We start from the raw sequence: 23,831 nt of genomic DNA, 5'->3' as shown, positions 1-23,831 counted from the left end.
ATTAGCGGGACGGAATTTAAGTGCGGTACGGTCCAAGTGCGGTTCGTGCGGTTTGCGGGACAAGTGCGGTTTTAACAAAATTAGCGGTGCGGAATTGTGTTGATTGGTGAACATATATAGTTTGCGGAATTGAATAATTAAAAAAAATAATGTTAAACAAAAATATCAATGAAATCAATATAATTTTTTTGTTTTCTTTTATTAACTAGAAAAATAAATAATAAGTATAAATTTAGCTATATATATAATAAATACATAAGTACATATTCTTTAAATAATATTAATAATATCAAATAATATTTGGTTGGTGAAAATTTTATGCAATACTAATTATCAATAAAATTATAAATTTTAATTATTACTTGATCTATAGTTGTCTTCTAATCATTTTAATGATATTTATAATCTATATTTTATAATTTAAGAGGGCTGGACATTTTATCCGAACCAAAACCAACCCGAAAATATAAGTCCGGGTCCGGATCTAGGCTACAATATCTATAGGATATAATTTTTTGGATCCGTGGATCTCGGTTCAAGTTTGGGTCCTACCTAAGATCTGACCGGATACCCAAAATACGCAAAATTCATTTTATATATTAGGTATATTTGGGTATATGGGTATGTTTTTGATATTTCATGTATTTTTTTATTTCAGGTTTTTGAGGTATAATTTTGAGTTTTCGGTAAAATTTTAGAATTTTTAAAATATAACTTTGGTAATTGAATAAATATAACTAGGTATTAGTATTTTTAATGGTCTAGATAACCAATTATTTTTGTAGCATGTATATATATATATATTAAAATAGTTAAACAGCTGTGTAAAAATTTTCTTTAAAATAAAGTATAATAAATAGAATAATGATATAATGGAAACATCACAATGAAAAACGCACTTGACCACACCAAAACTGACGTGTTACAAATTCATGTGCGTTTTTAAAAATAATAGAACAAACAAAAACAGGTTTTTGTTAAGTGCGTTATTTGACCAAATTTGACCAAATACGCTTTTTTAGTTTTGTATTAGTTGATTGGTGACATTCTGAAAAACGCTCTTACACTGTATCAAATCCGTCCCGCACCGCTTGCCCCATTCATAACCTTATATTTCAAAACGAGTGGGTGTTTTTCCTATAAAAATATTTTTTTTTGACTCAATCAGCAAATAGAGACAGGGCAGGCGTATCAATTGGTCCTCGTCATTTCACACCGCTTTTGAATCACTACGTGGAACTTCCCGAATAACGGGTGTAAAACATGTTTTTTTTTAATCGGCAAAACAACTAAAAACATTACTGTTGTTGTTTTTTTCTTGCTAAAAGATTTGACTGACACTGACGAGAGAATCTCCGACTGTTCAAATAAATAACATTACCAGGAGGAGATCTTACACATAGTGGCTTCGAATGGGTGACGCAGATCAAAAAATACAGATCAAACAAAAATGCAGATCAAGCAGAACAAATGCAGATCATGCAGAACAAATGCAGATCAAACCGAACAAATGCAGATCAAGATAATTTAATAATTATTATAATTTAATACATGTTGATTTTTAATGAAAATTAAATATCCAAATTAAATATAACTATTATAAATAAGTAATAAATATAATGTTAAAAATAACAATAACTATAGTAAAATTGTCCATTATATGAAAATTCATCACAATTACAAAAATTATAGTGAGTATTCTTATTTTATTTTTATTTTTTGTATCTTTACTCGATTTTCGGTTATTTTTTACCTTTTGAACCATAGAATTAATTAGGCATGAGCATAAAAACCAAGAACCGAAAACCAAACCGGAACGAAACAAAAAAAACGAACCCGAAACCAAAGTTAAAAAATAACCGAATGATTCTTATATTTTTGTACCCGAAAAAACGAAACCGAATTAGAACCAAATAGAGAACCGAACGGGTACTTGAATATCCGAAATACAATTTCTATACCTAAATATATTAATTATATTTAGTATTAGAAATACCAAATATTCTAAACATACTACTTATACACCAATATTAATTATTAATATAATATTATTAATAAAAAAATTATGTTTATTTATTTAATTTTTAATTTATATGACAGTTATAAACTTTTTTGAAGGTTATATTAAAACTTTTAAAAGAATATTTTGTTTATTTATTTAATGAACTAATTAAAAATACTCCTTGAGTTTTTGAATTCTTTTAATTGATGTAAAGACAACTTGAAAATATAAAATTTGATTAGACACAAGATAATTATCATTTTTTATTTTTAATAAAAAATGTCTACTACTATAACGTAAGAATGAAAAATACTAGATTTCACTACTAAGAGAACAATTAATTTGTTAAATAAATAAAGTGCAATAATGAAAAGTATTTATAATCAATGATTAAAAAGAAACTCAAGCCCTTATTGGTCCTCTGCATCTCGCCAGCACCATTTCCCTTAAAATCTGCAGGACAAGAAATCAAAGAACAAAACCAATCTGCATGCAGGGGAGTTTTTATTTTTTTTACTTTATTCAGTTCTGCATTTTAAACATGAATGGGTAATTAATACAGTTCTATCTGCAAATTAAATAGCCTGCATTAAATCTGCATTTGTTCTGGATCACATTCACAGCCAGTATTTAACGAAGAAGATACTGCAGGGATGAATATAAAAGAGATGCATGGATAAGAATAAACTAATCTTTGTCTTCATTCTCTCTCCATCTCTTGCTCTTTCTTCTAATAGAGTTGAAGTCACTAATGATTCTTGGTCAACTTTCAGCTAGCGTTAGTTACTATGAATGTATAGTTATTCTGTTTGTCTAACAGTTTGCATGTTTCCCGTATTGTAATTCTACATGTGATATAGATATATCGAACCCATCAAAATTATACTACATGTTACAGGTTCATAACTTCATTATGGTACTGAAACAAACGAATTTGAAAACATCTGATAGAAGAAAAAAATTCATAATTGCTTTGATTGATATCGCAGGTCTTGGGTAGAGCGGAAATTATCGGGAGCTTGATATCATGCATCCAGAGTCCATGAAAAGGCTGATCGTAGAAGGCCCAAATATGAGTTCTTAAACATTAAAAAAATCAAAATAACTGTTGACAGTGGGATTTGAACCCACGCCCTTTCGGACCAGAACCTTAATCTGGCGCCTTAGACCAACTCGGCCATATCAACTTGTTATGCAAGTTGTAGGAGTAAAATTTAGTACCAATCGACTAACCATAAATAAAAGGATGGTTCAATGTTAATGGTTAACTAAAGAATTGTGGACTTGCCCCAGCCTAATTTTAACTGAATTATTTTATTGGATCAAATAATTTCTTTAACAATACAAAATAACTTAAAACATTACATGGTACCAACAGGAAAAAATCATGCATAACATTTTCTTGGGGTCACATTTCATGCAGACATCAAACAGGGAAAGACCGGTTTTGCATCAGCGAACCAAACTCCAAACCACCATAGTTCCAGTTTCCTGTGATATGATTACTCATAACCGGTCTTTGACTAGACAATAAAACCGGAGGATTTCTCCACTTCGGAACAGGACCGGCTATGAACAATGACTCAACCAACGATCCAACTTCACTAACAGCTTGCAAAAACTTACCGTATTCCGGCAGCGTTCCTCCTATCATCTCCAGCACAACGGTTTCATAATCTCTCGTACTCTCAACACCAACACGGCTCTGATTTGAACGGAAGCTGAGATCAAGTGGAGTTGAATCAACATTTAGGTTAGAGACGAGATCCGACGGCGACAGAGACAAGAACCGCGACGGAGAGTCGCCGGGGAAGTGATTGTAGTTACAGCTCTGATGACATGTAGTTTGATCAGTGGCTTCGGGGTAATAAGTGATCATTTGCTGCTGTTCAGACAACAGTACAGCGTTATAGAGTTCCCTTAGTTGAGAGAGTTCAGCAAGTGAATGTTTCAGATGTTCTCTTGCTTCGTCTCTTTCTTGGATAGCAAGTCTCCACAGTTGATAAATCTCCAGACTTTCTTGGTACATTTTTTAAAAATATTTCTTGAGAAAAATACTCTGCACAAAGTAAAATAGATACATTTTTAGTGATGATTATTTTTTTTTATAACAATTTTTAGTGATGATTAAACAATGGCTTGTTCTGTTTGATTGTTCAAAAGTATATACTAACAGAAACACTTACCTTCAGAATCAAAGATAGTTCACGCCAAGCCATCCATGAGTTTCATCTCTTTGTGAAAAATGTGAATCGGAAACGACGGAGGAGGTTTGATAAATGTGATAATTCTTTTATAGGAGCTAAAGTGTATAGTGATACTAATTAACTAGAGTTTATCCATTAAATTTTGTAGGGTTTTTCTACTTTAATGCCCTAACCAGTGATGGAAAGAAAACTTGTTCTTTTTGAGCTTGTGATCACTGGAGAAGATCCTAATGATTTACTTACTTCATATATTATGATTACACATTCTAATTAGGGTAATATAATATTTATGTTGAAGTCTCAAGATCTATTGATTCTGTGCTCTTTATCAATAAAATAGTTACCTTAAGCTTGCGAGTTTTTAAACTGGAGATTATTTTTCTTCATATTTTTACTGATTAAATTTACGAATTAATTACATCGAAAACTTAGATAAGCCAATTGTAAACCACATTCATTTAACACGATGATGTCATTGCAGAGATTCTGAGCATAAAAGCTTTGTAATTTTAGACATGAAAACTAACTCTCAGACAGCATCAGCTAGACATGTTTATAAACTTAGATCTTGAGAGCTTTCTGCACTACTCGAATCTCTTGACAAGGGAGAGATCATTGAGCATCTTCTCAATTGCTTCATCACTATGAGCTCTTCCTTTTGTCTACACAAAACAGAAGCTTACATCATTTGCAAAAAAAATAGGAAGGCTATTTGTTCTTTCTAGGAATAAAGAAGGTTGAATGTTTTTAAAAAAAATTACCTTGAGAGAAGGAACCATTGCCACTGCTTCTTCAGCAGTTTCAGGACATAGATTGCCAAGAACACAAAGCTGTTCAATAACGACCAAACCAAAGGCTTAACCCTCTGTCTAAACAACTTAGCTGATGACAAAAAAAAAATCCAATCTCAAACGTTTTGAACATCTTACCTCAAACTCAGTGAGTTGATGTCTGCTCAAGATTCTGTGAAACTTGAGTTAAGGTAAAACATGCTACAGTAAAAATCATACTGCCTAAAACTAATTAAGTGAACCAGTGACTTTAAACTCTCTCATTCGTTCAGTGCTAATAAAAGCAGAATCAATGCATTCTCATAAAGATGCAAACATGTCAAAGCAACCATTGGTTATAAACTATTAAATCAACTAAATTCAAAAAGAGGATACTCTCGAACTTGTCTAACAGCATCAGGATTCTTGTAGCGGCTAAACCGCTTCACATACTGCAAGGACTTCTCAAACACCCTGCAAGGAGAAAACACACAAGTCAATCACACAATAAAGTATTGATTTTTTTCCCCACATATAATGAAATTGGCATAAACACTACTAGTACCAACAGCTCCTGTATCTCTTGATTGCTAATTGAGAATGAATATCTACAAAGCACAACAAAACTTTTTAAAAAGACTTAACTGAGAAACTTGGTTCATGGGATCCTCGGAGACTTGCTGAAGCTGTTCATACTTGTGCTCAAGGATCAAAGACACTTCACAGTTCATTAAGCACTTTGCCTTCAAAAACTCTAATTTTCCAAAAACAAACGAAAACCCATCAATTTTTAAGGCCAAATTGAAAAAGGGTAAAAGCTCAATCGTGTTGGACTAAGATCAATTCGAACGAAAAGAAGAAAAAACCCTAATTTTGAATGGAGAAGGGAATAGAGAGAGGTAAGGTACCGTCTCCGATCTTGAGTTCGGCGGCGTTCTCTTCTTCTTCTCCAGACATGGCAGAAGGAAATCGAATCCTGAGCTTCTCTTTCTCTTCTCTTCTCTCCTTTTCTAACAACGGAGCCGAAGTGAAGAGAAATTTATTAAGCCAACGCAGAGAAGTAGAACAGTTATAAAAGTTAAGGCAAGAAGACATAATTTGAAATTAAATAAATAATAACTTGTTCCTAAGCCCACAAGCCCACTAAACCAATTGCTAGGAAGCTTAAAACAATCAGTTAACAGCCCATTAGTGGCCCATTATAGAAAAAAATTGGATTATCGAAGAATCTGAGCTTTCTTGTTCAAGGGGTTGGCAACTCCATACCATAAGCTCTCTTCTCTATCGCCGATTCCTTTCTCCAAGTTTCTCAGTTCCGTCGCCGGAGTTTCAACAACTACACTTGCTTTCACCTGATTTGTTGTGCTTTAGAGATGGCGAGTTTTCGACTCCTCGGATCTGTTTTTTTTTTTCTTTTCTTCCTAATTTCGAATCTCATTCGATTTATAGTGTGGATTTTTAGGGAGAGAGCGGGAACCTAGAGGCGTCGGTGGATCGGCTTCTGAACGAAGAGAAGCAGATGAGACTCGCCGAGAATGTGGCCGGTACAAGGAAAGCCGCTACTGAGATTCTCCAGCTCTGTTTCGAAGCCAAGGACTGGAAACTCCTCAACGAGCAGATTCTCAATCTCTCCAAGAAACGTGGTCAGCTCAAACAGGTACTTCGATTTATTAGTTTGACTTGAGAATTACATAGGCACAGTGTTTGGTAAACACGGGCATGAACTCAAAGTTTAGGAGTTGCTTAATTCAAACTTTATTACAGTGTTTGAAACTTTGAATTTGTGTCGTTTTGTCTGTTTTCACTGTTAATGTCAGGAGGATTCGGCATTTGTGTTTAATTCAATTTACTACAGTTGTTTGAGTTGTGTCGTTGTGTTGTTGGAGATACTGATGGTTACATGTGCTTCAGTTTATTACAAAACATTGGTTCTAGTTTCAGTGTCTTGTCTTATTAACTTCATCTCCAATTTTAACGTTTCCATCTTCCAGAATTTTATTGAAATTTAATTAATGATAGGAAGTGATAAGTGATAAAGGGCATAATCTCAAAGTTAAGGAAAATTCGCCATTTATTATGTTCAATTCAAACTTTATTACAGTGTTTGAAACTTTGAAATTGTATCGTTTGTTTGTCCGTTTTCGCTGTTAATGTCAGGAGGATACGGCATTTGTGTTTAATTCAACTTACTACAGTGTTTGAGTTGTGTCGTTGTGTTGTTGGAGATACTGATGGTTATACATGCTTCAGTTTATTTCTAAACGTTTGTTCTAGTTTCAGTGTCTTGTGTTATTAACTTCATCTCCAATTTTAACGTTTTCATCTTCCAGAATTTTATTGAAATTTAATTAATGATACAAAGTGATAAATGATAAGTGAATATTTTTGTTTGCAGGCTGTGCAATCCATGGTGCAGCAAGCTATGCAGTATATTGATCAGACTCCAGATATAGAAACTAAGATCGAGCTTATCAAGACGTTGAACAATGTGTCTGCGGGGAAGGTGCGGAGCTCAGAAACTAATGCTATTTGTTATCTCCATTATATCTTAATCGTTTTGTGTAATTGTTTGCATTTGAACTTCGCATGTGTATCAGATATATGTTGAGATTGAAAGGGCTCGCCTGACAAGGAGGCTTGCTAAGATTAAGGAAGAACAGGGTCAGATTGCTGAGGCTGCAGATCTTATGCAAGAAGTCGCTGTAAGCTTATCCGCATTTTGCTACTTAATCCTCTGGAAGTCCTCTAGTTAATCCTTGTGGTGATGAATAACAGGTGGAGACATTTGGCGCCATGGCAAAAACTGAGAAAATTGCATTTATCCTTGAACAAGTAAGGCCTTTTGCTATATTGATGTTGTGATTTAATAATATCGACTGGTGTTTTCATTGGTGGCGCTAATTGTTTTTGGGTGAATTTTAAAGGTCCGCTTGTGCTTGGATCGTCAAGACTATGTCCGTGCACAAATCTTATCGAGGAAGATCAACCCTAGAGTATTTGACGCGGATACGAAAAAAGATAAGAAGAAGCCTAAGGAAGGTGAGAACATTGTAGAGGAGGCTCCTGCTGATATACCATCTTTGCTGGAGCTCAAGAGAATTTACTATGAGCTCATGATCAGGTATGGTCTTCTTGCACTTCTCTAAATTCTGCTGTTCTTGATTTGTGTTCTGATGTACAATTTTAATAATTTAATACTCAACAATGTAGGTATTATTCTCATAACAATGAGTACCTCGAAATCTGCCGTAGCTACAAGGCAATATATGACATCCCTTCTGTAAAAGAAACCCCAGAGCAGTGGATTCCCGTAAGCGTCAAGCATTGATTCTGTGTTTAGTATAATATACATTCTATGGTTAGTCTGAGAATAACGTCTCTTTGTTCTTCAAACAATAGGTCCTGAGGAAGATCTGCTGGTTCTTGGTCTTGGCACCTCATGATCCAATGCAATCAAGCTTGCTCAATGCAACGTTGGAGGATAAGAATTTATCAGAGATTCCTGATTTCAAGTACTTTTCTTTCTCCATAAATTTTGAATTTCATTTACCGTTTGCTTCTATGGCTTCTGAGTAGTGTGTCTTGTGTGTTTTATTTTATTGGTTGCAGGATGCTTCTGAAACAGGTAGTGACAATGGAGGTTATTCAATGGACAGCTCTCTGGAACAAATACAAGGATGAGTTTGAGAAAGAAAAAAGCCTGATTGGAGGCTCTTTGGGTGACAAGGCTGGTGAAGATCTGAAGCTGAGAATCATTGAACATGTAAGTCTCTCCTTGAGAATCATTGTTGTTGGCTACGTCAGTCGCTGTCATTAATTTTTTTGATTTTCTCTTTGTAATCTGCAGAATATTCTCGTTGTCTCAAAGTACTACTCCAGGATAACGTTGAGGAGACTTGCAGAGCTTTTATGCCTAAGCATTGAGGTAATTGATCTTGTTCTCTCTGGTTGTATCATGCGCTTCTTACTTCTTAAGCTCGTTATACAAATTGTGATTGGTTGTGGAATAATTTCTCAGGAGGCGGAGAAGTATCTCTCAGAGATGGTAGTGTCGAAAGCACTGATTGCGAAAATAGACAGACCATCAGGAGTCGTGTGTTTCCAGATCGCAAAGGACAGCAACGAGATTCTCAACTCGTGGGCAGTGAATTTGGAGAAGCTCTTGGATCTTGTTGAGAAGAGTTGCCACCAGATTCACAAGGAAACCATGGTCCACAAAGCCGTACTAAGATCTTGAACATGTGCTCTTCATGAAACTTTTCAGGATCTTCGCTGAGTTTATTACCAACTTTGTGTTGAAAAAACTCGAAACAGCTGTTTCATTGACAAGATGTTTAATGTAGTATGGTTTTGTACACTAGTGGAGTTTTTGCCACTTGGTTTATCAGCCATTTGTTTTTTTCAGATTATCGTTGCTGAAAAAACTGATTGCGAAAGAAATAGAAAAAAATTAGTTTATGGTTTCTAAAATTTAGAAAATTTAGTTTACGCTCTTTATTCATTTTTTTTCTTATGTTTTGCTGAAATGAATAATATTTTTGTATTGCTGCCTCCACATGAATACAAAGCCAAAAGCGAAGGCGTGAACTGGAGGCAAGCCAGGTCTCTCTGTCTTTGGTAGACTTTCTTGTCGGAAAACCTTTTCTTATCCTGTTTTCGTTGGTTGTAGCTTTCACATATGAATTGATCTTACAAAGTAATTTATTTTATTTTGATGAAGTGTTAGCTGCTTTCTTGCAATTCTAAAATTGACCTGACGTTCTTAACCTTTTTTTTTTTATTCAAGAAATGAATGTTGAGGTTTACAAAGTATATATTAACAAAAAATAAAACTTCTAAACTTAGTTTTACTGACAAAAAAAGGAAGTACGTAAAACAATTGATACCATATGATAGCGATTATTAGTATATGAATTTGAAGAATCTGAAAATAGAAACCGAGCCAATACTGGAACATAAGGAAGAACCCGAAGACAGTGAACAACACAACGACACGAAGGCGTTCTTAAACTATGATGATATGGACAAGATACTTCAACCAACGTTCTATATATTTACTAGCTTTTTTTGAAAAGTTGAAACAACTTGGCTGTGCGAGCGCACATATTACCACGAGTGGCATATACAACACAAACGTAATTGTCAATACATATATTTGTTTTTTATATTATGTAAACCTCGTCGACTACATTCCAGAATTAGTATTTCTTGTTATTACGATTATGGGACAACTGATAAAAACTTATAAAGGTACAAAATAGTTGGTAGAGTATCAACTGTGCAATATAAAACCCCAACACGCTTATTATTATTACTAACAAAGACTTCTACGCGTTGGAAAGCTAATAGCCGTGAGTCATCGATCATAATCAGTTGATCTTTTATCTCTCTCGATCGGTTCTTACCTCGTTCACGTACATTGTTTAATAAAATGACGTGCAATGACTGATTATATCATTATTAAACCATTTAGCCTTCATTCATATTCTTCGCACTATTTACAAAAGTTAGCAAATAAAATGATAATGTAATAACAGATCCCTAAGCTTCACTAGTTGCTTCATCATCCAGTGACGGTCCTGATATCTTGTCACGTCGTCATGTATATGCTCAAGCAAGAATCATTATGTAATAACAGAATTCTAAAGACTTCAAACCTTTTTTTTTTTTTTGTCACAAAAAGACTTCAAACCTAAGAATGTTGTTTCATCATCTTATTATCTCGACTCTGATATATAGGTCGTGTCGCCTTGTAAATGCTCTCGAGAGTCCTAAACTTCTTCTTCTTCTTTGGTGACATTACTCTCACGATCACCATTTCTTTCGTGCATTGATCTTGATAAATATCATCTTTACCGAATATTTCTTCAATCTTCCTCTTCTTTGTTATTTCGAGACTAGTCTCTTCGTCGCTTAGCTCCATCAGATATTGAGCTGCCTCCATCTCTGCCTCCGTTATCATCTCTTCTCTTCTCCTCTTCTCCATTACACAGAAAACAAATCAGGCAGTTTGTGCTCAAGTTTCGTTTTGGAAATAATTCTCTCTTGCAATGGTGTTGTACATGACGTTCGATTTATTTAATTTTTATATGTACGAGATTTCTTCGAGGATCACGTAATGTTGAATGAATGCCATGAGAAACTTCGACGTTGGTGCTGCGAAATCTCTCTTTATCTCTCTCCATCGTCGTCTCAGTGCTTATTTTGACCTATTTGCCTTAGTCACGAAACGCGTATCTACTCTACCCCCTCGGGTAAGCTTTTGTCTTTTCGATGACTCGTTCTTTTATAAACTAAAATTATATATTTAGTTATTTAACTAACTAAAATACCTTAAAATTTCGAAACCTATCTCTCCTGACCGATACAAAAAGAAAATAAAATACAATTATTTACACAATTTATTTCTTAGCCGTTTCATATATGCTTTAGCAGACAAAATTTTGACGCATAAGGCAAATGGTAACGTGAACACATAAGGATAACGACAAATGCAATTCCTTAATTCTTTACAAGTTAAAAAAGCAAAGTCAAAACGATTTTGGTAAACCCAATCTATATAAGAAAAAAATGCAAATGGGATCTAGTAACCTTTATTAAATATACACAAAACTAAATGAAAGACTGGATTTTGTATCATTGCAATAGTATTTTGTGGGGTTTTATATACTCCTTTTTAATCCAATGCAAACTAAGTAGAAGATGATTGGTATTGTGCTAGTTTTAAACAATGAAGTTTCTATATTCTCACTTCTCAGTGAGTTTATTGACTTGAATTTACGAATAAGCGAAGAAGAATAAGGAAGAAAAAAAATGAAACACGAATACCCAGGTTTGGAACTTTGGCTCCAAAAGATTCCAGTCAAAGAGTCGTATTGACTTTGACTGATTCGTGTTCCAAAGTCTCTCGAGAAAGAAAGCAGGACGTGAATACTCACGGACTAGAAGTCCAATATAATTCAGACAACAAGTTCACACTTCACAGAGACTAACTCTGCGTATTTACAGGCAAACATACATTTCTCAACAATTACAGACGAAGCCATCCTTCTTATATCGAATACTCAGAAGATGTCACAAAATATTCAACGAAAGAACTAATAATATAACATCACTTTCCCCCACAAAAAAAATATATAACAATAACAAAATAGACAACAACCTTCTTCTATATCTACAATACAACACCTTCCAAACAAAAACATTACATATCTAATTCCATTTTCTTTTCCAATCTAATATGTTTTTCTCCCCCAATAATAATAAAACACAGTTACACAAATCTTGTGAGACTCTCCTCTCTACTTAACCTCTGTGGAAAAAACGTTTCTTGTGTATCAATCAAAGACAGTCCAAACCACATATCTCTAGTGTTGGACCACCTTTAGCCACAAATGGATTAACTCTCACCCAAAGAAGCGTCAAGATAGAAGCCAGAAGGATCGACCAGACAAGAATAATGGTAGGCATCCTGTTCTGTTTCCCAAGCAAACCTTTCACGAAAGGATAAAGATGTAGAATCACCCAAAGAGCAAAGAACAATCTCCCAAACAACGGTCCCCACGAGTCATATCCGTTACTGATCGCATCAGAGATTCCCACAACGACTCCAACCACGTTGATGATCAGTAGCGTGGTCGGAGGGACCAAGAGAGACGTCCATTTGAAGATGTAAAGCTCTGAGAACTCGCCGTCGTCTGCTGCCTTTGACGTGACCGTGAAGTTTGTGTTGACACCGGCTAAAACCTTGAGGAGTCCTTGGAAGAGAGCAAAGAGATGAGATGAAACGCCACCTATCACCCAAAACTGCTCGTTTCTCCACCAGTCGTCGATCCCTACTTTGCCCCATTGCATCTCGAGGATGCCTGTGACAGCTATCGACGCGAAAAGTGCCATGAAGAGGATACTTGCGTAGTTGCTAATCTGCAAGAACAACAAGAAAAGAAAGAACATAAGAACTGATGCAGAGAGATTCCAAATACATTATCTAGTTAATTATTTATTAAGTAGAATGATATATATTTTTTTATATATAGCCGTTTAGATTTAAGTTTGGATTCAGTGAAAGATTTCTATTTGTTCTTTATTTTCGGTAGATCTATAAAAATCTCAACAAGTTTAAGAGGACTTGGTTTATTCGGAAATTCAAAGATTAAACAATAAAGATTCATACTTATTACAAAAGTTAAAAGATAGGCTTTTAGTGTTATTACCTCAGGGACTATGAACTTCCCGGTGAGAAGACAGATAGCTGGAAGAGAGCAGTAGATGAGAAGAGGTATAGAGGTCCATGGATACACCACAGAGTTGATGTAAGACAACCTCTCAAGCCCTTTCAAACCACCTCCGTAACCGTACCAAATAGGACAATGCCTGCTCATGAAAATCTCAACGGAACCAAGCGCCCACCGAAGCACTTGATGTAGACGGTCAGAGAGATTAATGGGAGCTGATCCTTTGAAAGCCGGTATCTTCGGCGTACAGTAAACAGACCTCCAGCCATGAGAATGCATCTTGAAACCAGTTAGGATATCCTCAGTGACAGAACCGTAGATCCACCCAATCTAAATTTCACAAAAAGATATCAAGAACTGTATCACATAACATGAAGGATAATGTTTTAAAGAGATCTTTATTTACCTCTTTTCCCCACTCGGTTTTGTCTTCGTATCCACAACTAATGACTTGGATTGCTTCTCTAAGGAGAGAAGCTGGACTAGCCTCACTAGCAAGCCCACCATTCTCCATACCAGCAGAGGCTATAAAGACAGGAGACTGTCCAAACTTCTTCTCCAGCTTCAGCTGCGCCGCCTCTGGTGACTTCACTGCATGAAAGAAACAATAAAGTGTTCAGTAATAAACAAACTAAAAATAGATGTTGAAAAGAAAATGTTTTATTTACCGTTATTGTTGTTGTTGTTGGTCGCACCTTCTTCGATGTTTTCAAGCGCGTGTATCTGCTTAGAAGCTTCCTTGTTCTTCTTCTTCTTATTATCAGCTGTCTTCGCCTTACGATTCTTTCTTCCACCGCCGCAAAAGAAACACCACTTAGGCCAGCAGTTGCAAGTCATGCGCGGAGTCTTCTTCTTCTTCGGCGCGTCGTATCCATAAAGCGCTTGTCTCCTGAAAACACATCCTGTTCCAACGTATATCGGCCCTTGTAGTCCATCAAGACCTTTCATATTAATCTGTTGAGATCAAAAAAGTTAGTTGACTAATAAAAAAAGCAAATATGTATACTAACTGTGTACACACTTACATCGAAGAAGACAACGTTGCGGTTAGAGTATCTATCGTTTTTATCGATTCCATCGAATCTTTGAGGGAACTGAACGTAACAGATCTTTTTTCCTGACTGAGGATCCATCATGAAACACATTGCTTCTCTTAGTGCTTTGCTGTTGTTGATGTAGTGGTCGCAGTCAACGTTGAGAAGGTAGGGTGCGTTTGATAGAACTCCAGAGACTCGTATCTTCAAACATGAAAAGACAGAATCAGATATAGCAATTCAAAGAATACACTCTAAGGATTTAAGTATAATTATTTTACCAAGGAGTTCATGGCTCCAGCCTTCTTGTGATGGTCGAATCCAGGTCTCTTCTCACGAGAAACGTACACTAGCCTAGGTAGCTCGTGGTTCTCTACATCGAGTACACCGTTGTTTCCAAGGAACACCTTTATACACAGAGCAAACAAGAAAAAAAAATAGTCAGATAAGTTTTTAGAGTATACATAGGCTTGGGATTTTGAACCGAACCAAACCAAAATTTTGTTAGTTCGGTTAGAAGATTTGGTTTTTGGTTCTGCAATCAGTTATTTCGGTTTTTAATAAAAAAAAATATTATACCCAAAACCATACCAAAAACCCTAACCGATCTAACTAAATTTCAAACCGAAGTAACCGAGCTAGCCAAATTTAACAAAATTTATCCAAAATTTTAACAAAATTAAACCGAAATCAAAAACTTTGGTAGAAATTTCAAAAACCGAACTAACCGAACTTTACTTTGGGTTAAATCGGTAAGATTTATGTTGAACCGAACGAACCGAATCTGCAGGCCTAAGTATACCACACAGAACAAATATGAAACAGTAAACGTCTCTCACCTGAATCATGCCAGGATGATCACGAACATTATTACCAGGCCAAGGAGTACCATCTTGCATAGTCCACCCTTCTTCAGGAACTTTCTGCGCAGTCGCAACTAAAGCATTGATCTTAACCTTAAACTCTTCATAATCTCTCTGCAAACCACCAAAAAAAAACGCTATTAATATCCAATAAAAGGCAAAAAAACTTATGCAACAAAAAAAGAAACAAACCTTCATAGCTCTCCGCTCCCTAACAAACGCAGGATGAACTTTATTCTTCAAATAATCCATCTTATGACAAAAGTACCACTCAGGAGCACGCGGCTCTATACTATACTTCTTACAGAACGGAACCCACTTCCTCGCAAACTCAGCCGTCTCCGAAAGCGCCTCGAAAGTTAGCATCGCAGCGCCATCATCAGATACATAGCAAGCAACTCTGTCCACAGGGTAGTCAACCGCGAGGATAGACAGAACAGTGTTGGCTGTAATAAGCGGAGGCTCTTTCAAAGGATCCACCGTGCTCACAAAGACATCAACACCAGCTAGCTGTGAGGGTTTCCCTTCCTTCTCGTATCTTAAAGAGAGACGGTCCAAGTACGTCTCTCTTTCTATGGGGTACCATTTTGGGAACTGGTCGAGAACCCACGAGACAGCGAACCATATCTCGCAGATGACCGAGACTAGCCACAGGGCGTAGGCGTCTTTGACGGGGTGGAGGATACGGTAGTGGAAGAAGAGGCCGAGGATGAGGAGACGGAGGATGATCAGCATCCTGTAAGGGTTGATCATGCTTGACTTTATCGGTACTTTTCGAGACAGTGGCTGTCTTCCTTCATCCATCCTAATATCAAATCAAAAGCTCTTTTAAGTTACTATGAAACAAAAGATTGGTTTGTGACTCTTTCTTGTCTTACATGGGAATCTCAGCGTCGTCTCCATCGCCTAAGGTGGAGTCACCGTCGTGTTTAACCACCTGGAACTTCTCTGTCTGCTTTCTCTTCCACTCCTCCATGCGATCTTTCCAGGCGACGCTTCCGTATCCGTAGACCGCAAGGTCTTTTTGTGGTACCATTGGTCTTAGATGTGCTGTGACAGAAATAAATAACAACAGACCAAAACCACATCATGTAATATTAGTTTCGTCCCAATAAGGAAACATTAGTAAAACCAAAAGAAGAGGACTTACGAGTCTGGTCAGTGAAATGAGCTTGATACCTATTGACTTGGGAAGGTGATGGAGAGACGATAAGAGCGTGTCTATCTGAAGATATCTCAACGTCCTAACAAAGTAAAAAACCAAATGAGCCAAGGGGAAAGAGAGAAAAAAAACTGAGAGTAGTTGGGGAGAAAGTAAGAAACCAAACCTCATCTCCATAAGTCAGCAACGGAATCTGAGAGCCGTGTGCAGCAGAAGCCAAATCAAACTCCGAGTTGCGGCGAGAGAAAGTATCAGAAGCTTGTTCAGATCCTCCAAGCCCACTTTTATAATCAAACTCGAAATCAAGATCATCGATTCCATCGTCCTCCTCATCTCCTTCAACCCTTGGACTCCCTGAGAAAACCTCTGTGAGTGAGACATAACACAACCTTTCTACTAGTTTCAAAGAGTTTTAAGGGTGTTTGTTACCTTTAATGCGTTTGTAACGAGTTTTGCACTGAGGACAAGACTGGTTCCCCTCGCGTCTCTCGTACTCGTAGCAAGTTCTACATACAGGGAAAGCACACTCGTTACACGCCACAAAGGACTCTCCATCGTCTGAGAGCTCTATCTCATCTCCACAGATTTGGCATGACTGTCCACTTAGTTCTTCCACTGAACGTATCTGTGATAAGAGTAGTTACTACACATCAGAAAAGCAGCAGACCCAAAACTAAACTAAATCAAATATACATAGGAATGTATCTCAATTAGGACAAATTAGCTATAAAGTTTTGATCTTTCAAACAAAGCAGTTAGATTTGTCTGTAATAAGAATAGTTACACATCAGAAAAGCAGCAGACCCAAACTAAACTAAATCAAATATACACATAGAATGTATCTCAATTAGGACAAATTAACTATAAAGTTTTGTTCTTTCAAACAAAGCAGTTAGATTTGGGGCTTCAATTGAACGAATTAACCACTAATGAATTCAAAATTTCAATCCCAACCACACAAACAATCACTGTAAATGAAAAACCCTAATCGATTTTGACCCGTAAATGCAAAACCCAGATCCAAAAGGACAAAAAGGCACAACCTTTACACCGAACAATGAACTTTAGAACCAATGGGTACAAAGAGAAAAAGAAAAACAAAAGTTTCAGTTTTTAGTGTGAAACTTACTCTGGCACTCTCATCTGCATTGATTAGCACGAACTCGTTCCTATTGTGAGAACCGGCTATGAGCCGACCACCAGTATTCATCTTCCCAAATACAATGAGGGATTCACAGGCACGCGGTCTAGAGACAGAGAAAGAGAAAGGTAGCTTCCGAGTTCTGCAAACGAGTAAACTCGGTCGTTTCAACTACCATGAAAGCATGCAATGAGCAGTTACCAAAGAAGAATCTCAGAGGGGTTTTGGGTGAGATTGTTCACAGTTTATAATTAGAAGCAATGGAGAAAAAAGAAAGATTGTGGGGGAAGAGCCGTGTGGAGAAAGTGTTTTTTTATTGGAACCAGGCTTTTCCTTATTATTCCAAATGTGCACACACACAGGTTCACATTAAATAGAAAAGGAAGAGATTCAAGAAAGTAGAGAGTGAGAGAAGAGCAGCAGATAGTTAAGGAGTGGGGCTAGTGTACAGTAAGCAGAAGAAGACGCGTATATGGAAAGAAGACGAAGAGAGAGAGAGAGAGAGAGAGAGAGAGAGAGAGGTACCAGTAGACCAGTGAAAGTGTTTTGATATTATTATAATTGGAAGTATCAACTACCCCAAAAAAATTTAGAAAGTGAGGGACCCACAAAATATGTGTCGCTTTGGAAGTCTCTGTCGTCCCACTCCAATTGTCTGAAGAGTGAAGCGTCAGTAATTGGTAATGTGAATGGAACGCAGTCGTTTAACACATATTTAACCCTAGCGCTCAAGTCAACTTTTAAAAAAAAATCTAAGACCATTATTAAATTGTCGGCAAAAGTTAATAATATTACAACCACTAGTAAAAATGAATTCTACTAGTAACCACTGTAATTTTGAGTCTCTCTCATTTTTCTCGGGAATGAAATGTATATATTTGGTATACATTGGATCACCCTAACATTTATTTCCCTGTGTTAGTTCTTCTGTTTTCTACTTCATGACTAGTAGAATAATACTAACTTCATTTTGCACGTACAATTTCGAAGTTTCACTGTCGTCATTGTGTTTATTCTCTTTTACATGTATGTTGTTGACCGCATTGGTTTTATACCTTTTAGCCGTTTACAATTTTGTAAGTGAGTACTATCTTTTGTATCAATGGTTTCATTCCCTTGCGTTAAATACATAGTTAATATTCTAATTCTACTCATTAACTCTTCCCTAGCTATAATCAGGACTGGATCCACCCACCACTACTCAACATTTGTCTTTCCTTCTGTTAATGCACTGTTGACCATATAGAAAATGGTACGAGAGGAAAAAATTTGCACTTATTGAGAGACTATCATGTCACCTCAAGTATATATAATATATACTATGCATTCATATGTATACATTTGCCGACAGTCGATATATGAATAAGTTGAGAAAGAAACTCACGTATTTTGAAAGTGTTGGCTTAAAACTAAAACTGGAATTTAAAGAAGAGAAACAAAAAAACATTTATTAATGGGTTAAAACATCATATGTCACATTCCATGTTCGACTGGAATTGCATTCTATGTACTATTTTCTCCAAATCCTTGGGCCACCTGCTCTTATGGAAAATTAAAATTATAAACTGTCGGTGCCACATTTTATATATTTTCTTCCTGAATTTAGCCAAAAAAGAATGTTGATTATATATATTATTTTTACAAACGAACTACAAGTATGATTAGTTTTTTATAAGTAATTTTCATAAGAAATTGAGATTAAGATTAGTTATATCCTCAATAGGGGGTGTTGAACATAACCTAATCAATTTAATTCGATTATAAGAACTATAGATTATAAACATTGGAGTATGATAAAATATAAGTGTATACTATAAATCGATGAGCATGATGGAAATTTATTAGAAAGAGATCGGGGATGTTTACAGACTTGAATCGTGAGATGACTTAAAACCACTCATTTCAATATGTAGAAATTGATGGCCAAACATAAAGTTTGGTTTGATAGGTGTTAAAAGAGACACTTTTAAATTTAGCTTTTATTTATTGATTATTTGCTTAAGTTTGTAATTATTACTGGACTGAGATTGATTCCAAGGATTATTGGTTTTTACTAGTATTATGTGTTTACTGTTTAATTAGTGTTGATGTTTATTATATATTGTCTACTTTAGATTTTACAGATGTAAATTTAAACATGAATTCATAGATGAGATAGATTTGATCTTAACTAGACTGCTCACTTATAAAGTTGACGAGCTGAAATTACCAACCCTCAATGCAAACATTTTTAAATTGTGAAATTATTGTGATAAACTCTGATAATCACCAACAAGTATGTAGCCAAAATGACTGGCGGCTGTTGGATAAATCCATTTGATAATTATTAAGACGTATGGCCACTGCTAACTCATCGGATGCTTCCAGTAAAAGTCCAAATTTCACGAAAAGGTGTTGACGATATGTTTGAAAGGGACATTACATTCCTAATGTCTGTAAGATAACTAATGGATACACTATCACATTGTTATTAGCCTTTTGAAAAAACATTTTGATACCCCAGCCCTTACATGTTAAACATATTTAGAATAGTACTTAATCATTATCACTTAGATAACACAAATTCATATCCAAAGACTCACCATTAAAGAAATGGTTCATAAAGTGAAAGCTTACCGATGAGATATACATAGGAGGAGCCCACATCAAACAAGCTTCTTCTGTCTCCGTGTCTTTGATTTGGCCGGCCTCTTGACCGTTGTATGTGTCAGAACCACTGAGTCTTTGTTGTTCCCAGTTCAATAAACTGAACTAAAACAAATTTAAAAAGTTTTCAGAACTAATCATACCAACCATTGATTATAGAGTTTACGAGCCACAAGCGTAGAGAATCCTTCCAGGTCTTGCCGAGCTGTAAACCAAAGATGTCTCCAACAGTAAACCTTTCAAGAAAGTAACAATTAATGCACCTCTGCGTCACATATTCAATGAGACATGCTAAACATAAAGTAGCAAGTCAGATGATAGTTATACTTACTCTGATGTTTTAATGATGGTACGCATCCTCTACGCCAGCTAATGGGTCCATCTGAGATTTAAACTAAAAACAGCAAGTGGGCTCATAAAGACATCAATGGCAGGAGTTAGTACACGTTGATAATCGATCCAAAGCATTGTCATCCACTTATACGGGCCCATAAATAAAAAGGCCCATTAGTCAAATGTGTGTAAACATCTATTTTATTAATTTCCGTTTCGCCTCCACTTATTTTGGGCCAACAATTCAAAGGCCCATTAACTAAAGTATGTAATCAAAGAAAAAAATACTAAAAAAAAGTAAACGCCATTATTGAAAAACACACGCCTCTCTCTCTCTCTCTCTCTCTCTCTCTAGCTGTATGTTCATCTCCCCAACCAGAACATACCAACTTGCGCTTCAGCTTTGCTCTGTCCAGGACAAGAGCATCCTGATTAAAGCAAATCTCCTTTTCTTTTAACTTGTGATTGGTTTTGTCTGAAGAATATTTTTACCGAACAAAAGAAAAAAAAAAACATATTCTAAAAGACTCAAACTTGGAATATTCCCTTTCTTCTCCCATTTTTCTCTGTTTCTGTTTTTTTCTTCTTCTTCTCTGTTTTCCTGTAATAATAATACAGATTCATCAATCAAAGGGTCTGCCTTTTTCATCGGATTTAATCTGATTCCGATTGAATTGAGTCCAAACTCTGTTGGATTTTCAATCTCACGATGAATTGAATTCATCAGAAAGATCCGTTTTTGTAGATCTCGTCGTCTCCTCTGTTTTTTTTTTTCTATTTCTGTAAAGTAACGAACTTTGGTGATGGATTTGGATGATTTTCGGTCGGTTATGGATAACGCAGGCGTCGATGTCTGGACATTTATAGATACAGCGATCCTCGTTGCCTCCCTTGATTACGGTCAAGAGCTGAAGCGGCGGAGAGATAACATCGTCGAGCGTCTCTACGCGACCTCCATGGCTAACAAGTGTAGGAACTGCGACTTCGGTGGAGGCGGAGGAGAGGTTGCTAGGGCTAATGGGAGTGTTCACGAGGAGGAGGAGGAAGAAGAAGTAAGAGAGAAATCAGTTAATGGCGAGGATGATGATGAGGAGGATGATGGTTACGATCCGTTTGCTGGTTTGTTTGATGATGAGCAGAAGAGTGTTCTTGAAATCAAGGAGAGGCTTGAAGATCCTGATCTGGTTGGTCTTCTTAATATCTCTCTTGAATCTAGATTCGGTTTCAGTTTTTGAAGAGTGTTTTGGTTTGTTTGTTGTTTTTAAGTCGGAAGAAGATTTGGTTGAGCTGCTTCAGAATCTGGATGATATGGAGATAACATTCCAAGCTCTCCAGGTAGTGAAGTCAAATTCGAATACTAACACTCTCTCTTAGCTTTCTTTATTCATAGTTTATATGATGTTTTGGTCGCTTTAGGAAACTGATATTGGGAGGCATGTGAATAAAGTTCGGAAGCATTCATCGAACGATGTTCGGACACTAGCTAAAAAACTTGTCAAGTTACGATCAGATTCACAAGAACTTTCTCTCTTGCTCAAATCTCAAATTCAAACAAGAAACCACTAACTCACTTTTGTGTCTGCTAGAAAATGGAAGGAGACAGTGGACGAGTGGGTCAAACTTAACCCGCCTGGTGATCTCGAACCTCCAAGTTTGATAGGTACAAAAGAATCTCATTGTTCTTTATCTTTTCCCCTTGAAAGAAATCTCAAATCTCTTCGTTATAGCTGATGAGGACTCACCGCAGCAGAGAGCTATCCGTAATGGTAATCGCCAACAGGTAACTTTAAAAAAAAACACAACACGTTTTACTTTCTTGGTTAGTCATTGATCTTCAGTTGTTATCCTTAGGTTCCTGATTTTGGATATTCACCGGTTCCTCAGAGTAAGTTGTTGAACGTCAAGTTCTGATCTTTAAACATTTGTAATCATCCATAAAGCTTATTCCTTTTCTGATTTTTTTGACAGATGGGTATTCAGGTTCATCAAGCAAGAACAGTTACGTTAGCGAGCCAGAGAGAAAGCCAAGACCAGTTGCTCTCCTCCTCCTAGGAGAGAGTCTCCTTCTCCAGCTAAACCTTCTCGTCCCATTCCGGTACAAACACTGTCAAAATGTATTCTAGTATCTATGTTGAATGTGTCTAGTGTTTTTGACTATGGTCATGAATTTGATATGGGGATTATTACAGAGGGAGAAGGAGCACAAGGAAATTGATTTTGACTCGGCTAGGAAAGACTGCAACAAAACTACCGACAAGCTGAGAATGGTTATTAAAACTCTACTGTTTTTTTAGTTTCAGATTTCTTCTCAACTGGATTGTTTGATGAGACTTTTGTATGGTTTGAATGCAGCTAAAAAGCAAAGGACTATACAGGTGATGGACATTCATGAGATACCTAAACCTAAGAAAGGTGGATTTTTTCCAAGAAGAGGCGGCAGTTCACAAGGAGGAGGTGGTAGACACTGGTGAACTGAGAGAAAGAGAAAAAAGATAAAACAGAGAGCAGAGCTCTGTTTTTGAGACACAAGAAGAAAGTGAAATCTAAAAATGTTTCTAGACTTTGGAGTTAAGTTGTTTTCCATTTTGTTGTTACTATATTTTTAAGAAAATTCTGATTAAGAACATAATTTTCTTGGATTTCATGAATAATAGATTCGAAAAACCAAGTTTAAGGTATTTGTGTTTTTGTATTTTGATATGCATGTGTCTAGTTCTTTAGAGAAAATGAAATGATTTTCTTAGGAGTTGATTTTTTTGTTTAATGCCAATTTGTATATAAAGGTTTTTGACTTTTGTAGTGTTATGTTTTCGTGCAGATTCACGGGTTGCTGCAATTTTCTTTTATCAGTTAATGTAAATTCATTTTCTGATTAAAGGGTCAATGCCAATCTCAAAAATATTTTGATTTGTATGTCGAGCTTATCTTTTAGTTTGTCGTATAGTTTAATACTACATGGTGTATATAATAAACAATACTAGAATATTTTTGACTTTAACTATAGCCTTGAGACTCGCATAATGAATGAGACACATTTTAATTATGTATTGACCGAATCATTGTGGGTACGCATGAGCTGTTTTGCTTAATTATGTGTTTATACGAGGATTAACAGTATTAATATTGGCATACTTTAAGGGAACAAGACAAAATTACGCTTAAATAATTAGATAATTTCCTTTGTTAATCTATTTGAAGTACTTTTATTGATGTTTTCTTTTAGTTAAGTGTCCATTGAGAAGAGTCAATGGCAAAGATTGTCCACCGAGCATCTCCACATGCACTCCACAATTTCATTTTTAACTTTTCTATTATCTTTTTCTTTCTTCAAATGACATAAAAAGCAGAAAGTAATTTATTAAACTCCTTTTAAAGGAAAGTTTGTAGCAGTTAGCAAGGAAAAGGATATTACATTAGTAATAATTTAAATTAGTAGCTT

At 35.9% G+C, this 23,831-nt stretch overlaps 6 protein-coding genes and 1 non-coding gene across 8 annotated transcripts; 2 read left to right on the top strand and 5 right to left on the bottom strand.

Annotated features, from left to right (window-relative positions):
* Positions 1-2,261: 2,261 nt before the first annotated feature.
* On the bottom strand, positions 2,262-4,435 carry LOC125596639. The gene has a single exon (XM_048771721.1). It carries the CDS (start codon positions 4,029-4,031, stop codon positions 3,429-3,431), a length of 603 nt encoding a protein of 200 aa, XP_048627678.1. The 5' UTR covers positions 4,032-4,435; the 3' UTR covers positions 2,262-3,428.
* On the bottom strand, positions 3,109-3,189 carry TRNAL-AAG. The gene has a single exon. It is a non-coding gene; the product is annotated as a tRNA-Leu (tRNA).
* A 207-nt stretch (positions 4,436-4,642) lies between the features above and the next one.
* Positions 4,643-6,089, bottom strand: LOC106441264 (DNA-directed RNA polymerase II subunit 4-like). The gene is made up of 6 exons (XM_048771722.1): positions 5,888-6,089; positions 5,625-5,733; positions 5,376-5,453; positions 5,139-5,172; positions 4,971-5,039; positions 4,643-4,871 (listed from the first exon to the last, which is right to left on the bottom strand). The coding sequence occupies exons 1-6, from the start codon at positions 6,072-6,074 to the stop codon at positions 4,794-4,796; spliced, it is 555 nt and encodes a 184-aa protein (XP_048627679.1). The 5' UTR covers positions 6,075-6,089; the 3' UTR covers positions 4,643-4,793.
* An 86-nt stretch (positions 6,090-6,175) lies between these two features.
* Positions 6,176-9,442, top strand: LOC125596638 (26S proteasome non-ATPase regulatory subunit 12 homolog A-like). The gene is made up of 11 exons (XM_048771720.1): positions 6,176-6,355; positions 6,442-6,636; positions 7,375-7,482; positions 7,577-7,681; positions 7,755-7,811; positions 7,904-8,100; positions 8,190-8,289; positions 8,379-8,491; positions 8,589-8,742; positions 8,827-8,904; positions 8,998-9,442. The coding sequence occupies exons 1-11, from the start codon at positions 6,353-6,355 to the stop codon at positions 9,214-9,216; spliced, it is 1,329 nt and encodes a 442-aa protein (XP_048627677.1). The 5' UTR covers positions 6,176-6,352; the 3' UTR covers positions 9,217-9,442.
* Positions 9,443-9,727: 285 nt separating this feature from the next.
* LOC125596640 lies at positions 9,728-11,842 on the bottom strand. Its single transcript, XM_048771723.1, has one exon. It carries the CDS (start codon positions 10,963-10,965, stop codon positions 10,672-10,674), a length of 294 nt encoding a protein of 97 aa, XP_048627680.1. The 5' UTR covers positions 10,966-11,842; the 3' UTR covers positions 9,728-10,671.
* A 219-nt stretch (positions 11,843-12,061) lies between these two features.
* Positions 12,062-17,905, bottom strand: LOC106384921 (cellulose synthase A catalytic subunit 5 [UDP-forming]). Of its 2 annotated transcripts, none has more exons than XM_013824845.3 (13): positions 17,402-17,905; positions 16,702-16,897; positions 16,439-16,626; positions 16,261-16,354; positions 15,989-16,160; positions 15,303-15,915; positions 15,087-15,224; positions 14,529-14,654; positions 14,239-14,451; positions 13,909-14,167; positions 13,620-13,804; positions 13,193-13,543; positions 12,062-12,902 (listed from the first exon to the last, which is right to left on the bottom strand). In XM_013824845.3, the coding sequence occupies exons 1-13, from the start codon at positions 17,480-17,482 to the stop codon at positions 12,321-12,323; spliced, it is 3,198 nt and encodes a 1,065-aa protein (XP_013680299.1). In that variant the 5' UTR covers positions 17,483-17,905; the 3' UTR covers positions 12,062-12,320. The 2 variants fall into 2 exon arrangements, with proteins under 2 accessions (XP_013680299.1, XP_013680298.1); XM_013824844.3 differs by having other exon boundaries at positions 13,882-14,167; positions 17,402-17,904.
* Positions 17,906-20,686: 2,781 nt separating this feature from the next.
* On the top strand, positions 20,687-23,070 carry LOC106430557 (probable mediator of RNA polymerase II transcription subunit 26c). The gene is given in 11 exon segments (XM_013871353.3): positions 20,687-21,576; positions 21,659-21,727; positions 21,809-21,891; positions 21,979-22,052; positions 22,120-22,172; positions 22,244-22,277; positions 22,361-22,431; positions 22,434-22,487; positions 22,582-22,621; positions 22,624-22,659; positions 22,745-23,070. Coding segments are annotated over 11 exon segments (1,014 nt in total). The 5' UTR covers positions 20,687-21,195; the 3' UTR covers positions 22,864-23,070.
* The last annotated feature ends 761 nt before the right edge of the window (positions 23,071-23,831 follow it).

The sequence above is a fragment of the Brassica napus genome, unplaced genomic scaffold, assembly GCF_020379485.1.
Source record: "Brassica napus cultivar Da-Ae unplaced genomic scaffold, Da-Ae ScsIHWf_1255;HRSCAF=1790, whole genome shotgun sequence".
Lineage (NCBI taxonomy): Eukaryota > Viridiplantae > Streptophyta > Magnoliopsida > Brassicales > Brassicaceae > Brassica > Brassica napus.
This window is presented reverse-complemented; position numbering and strand designations above follow the sequence as displayed.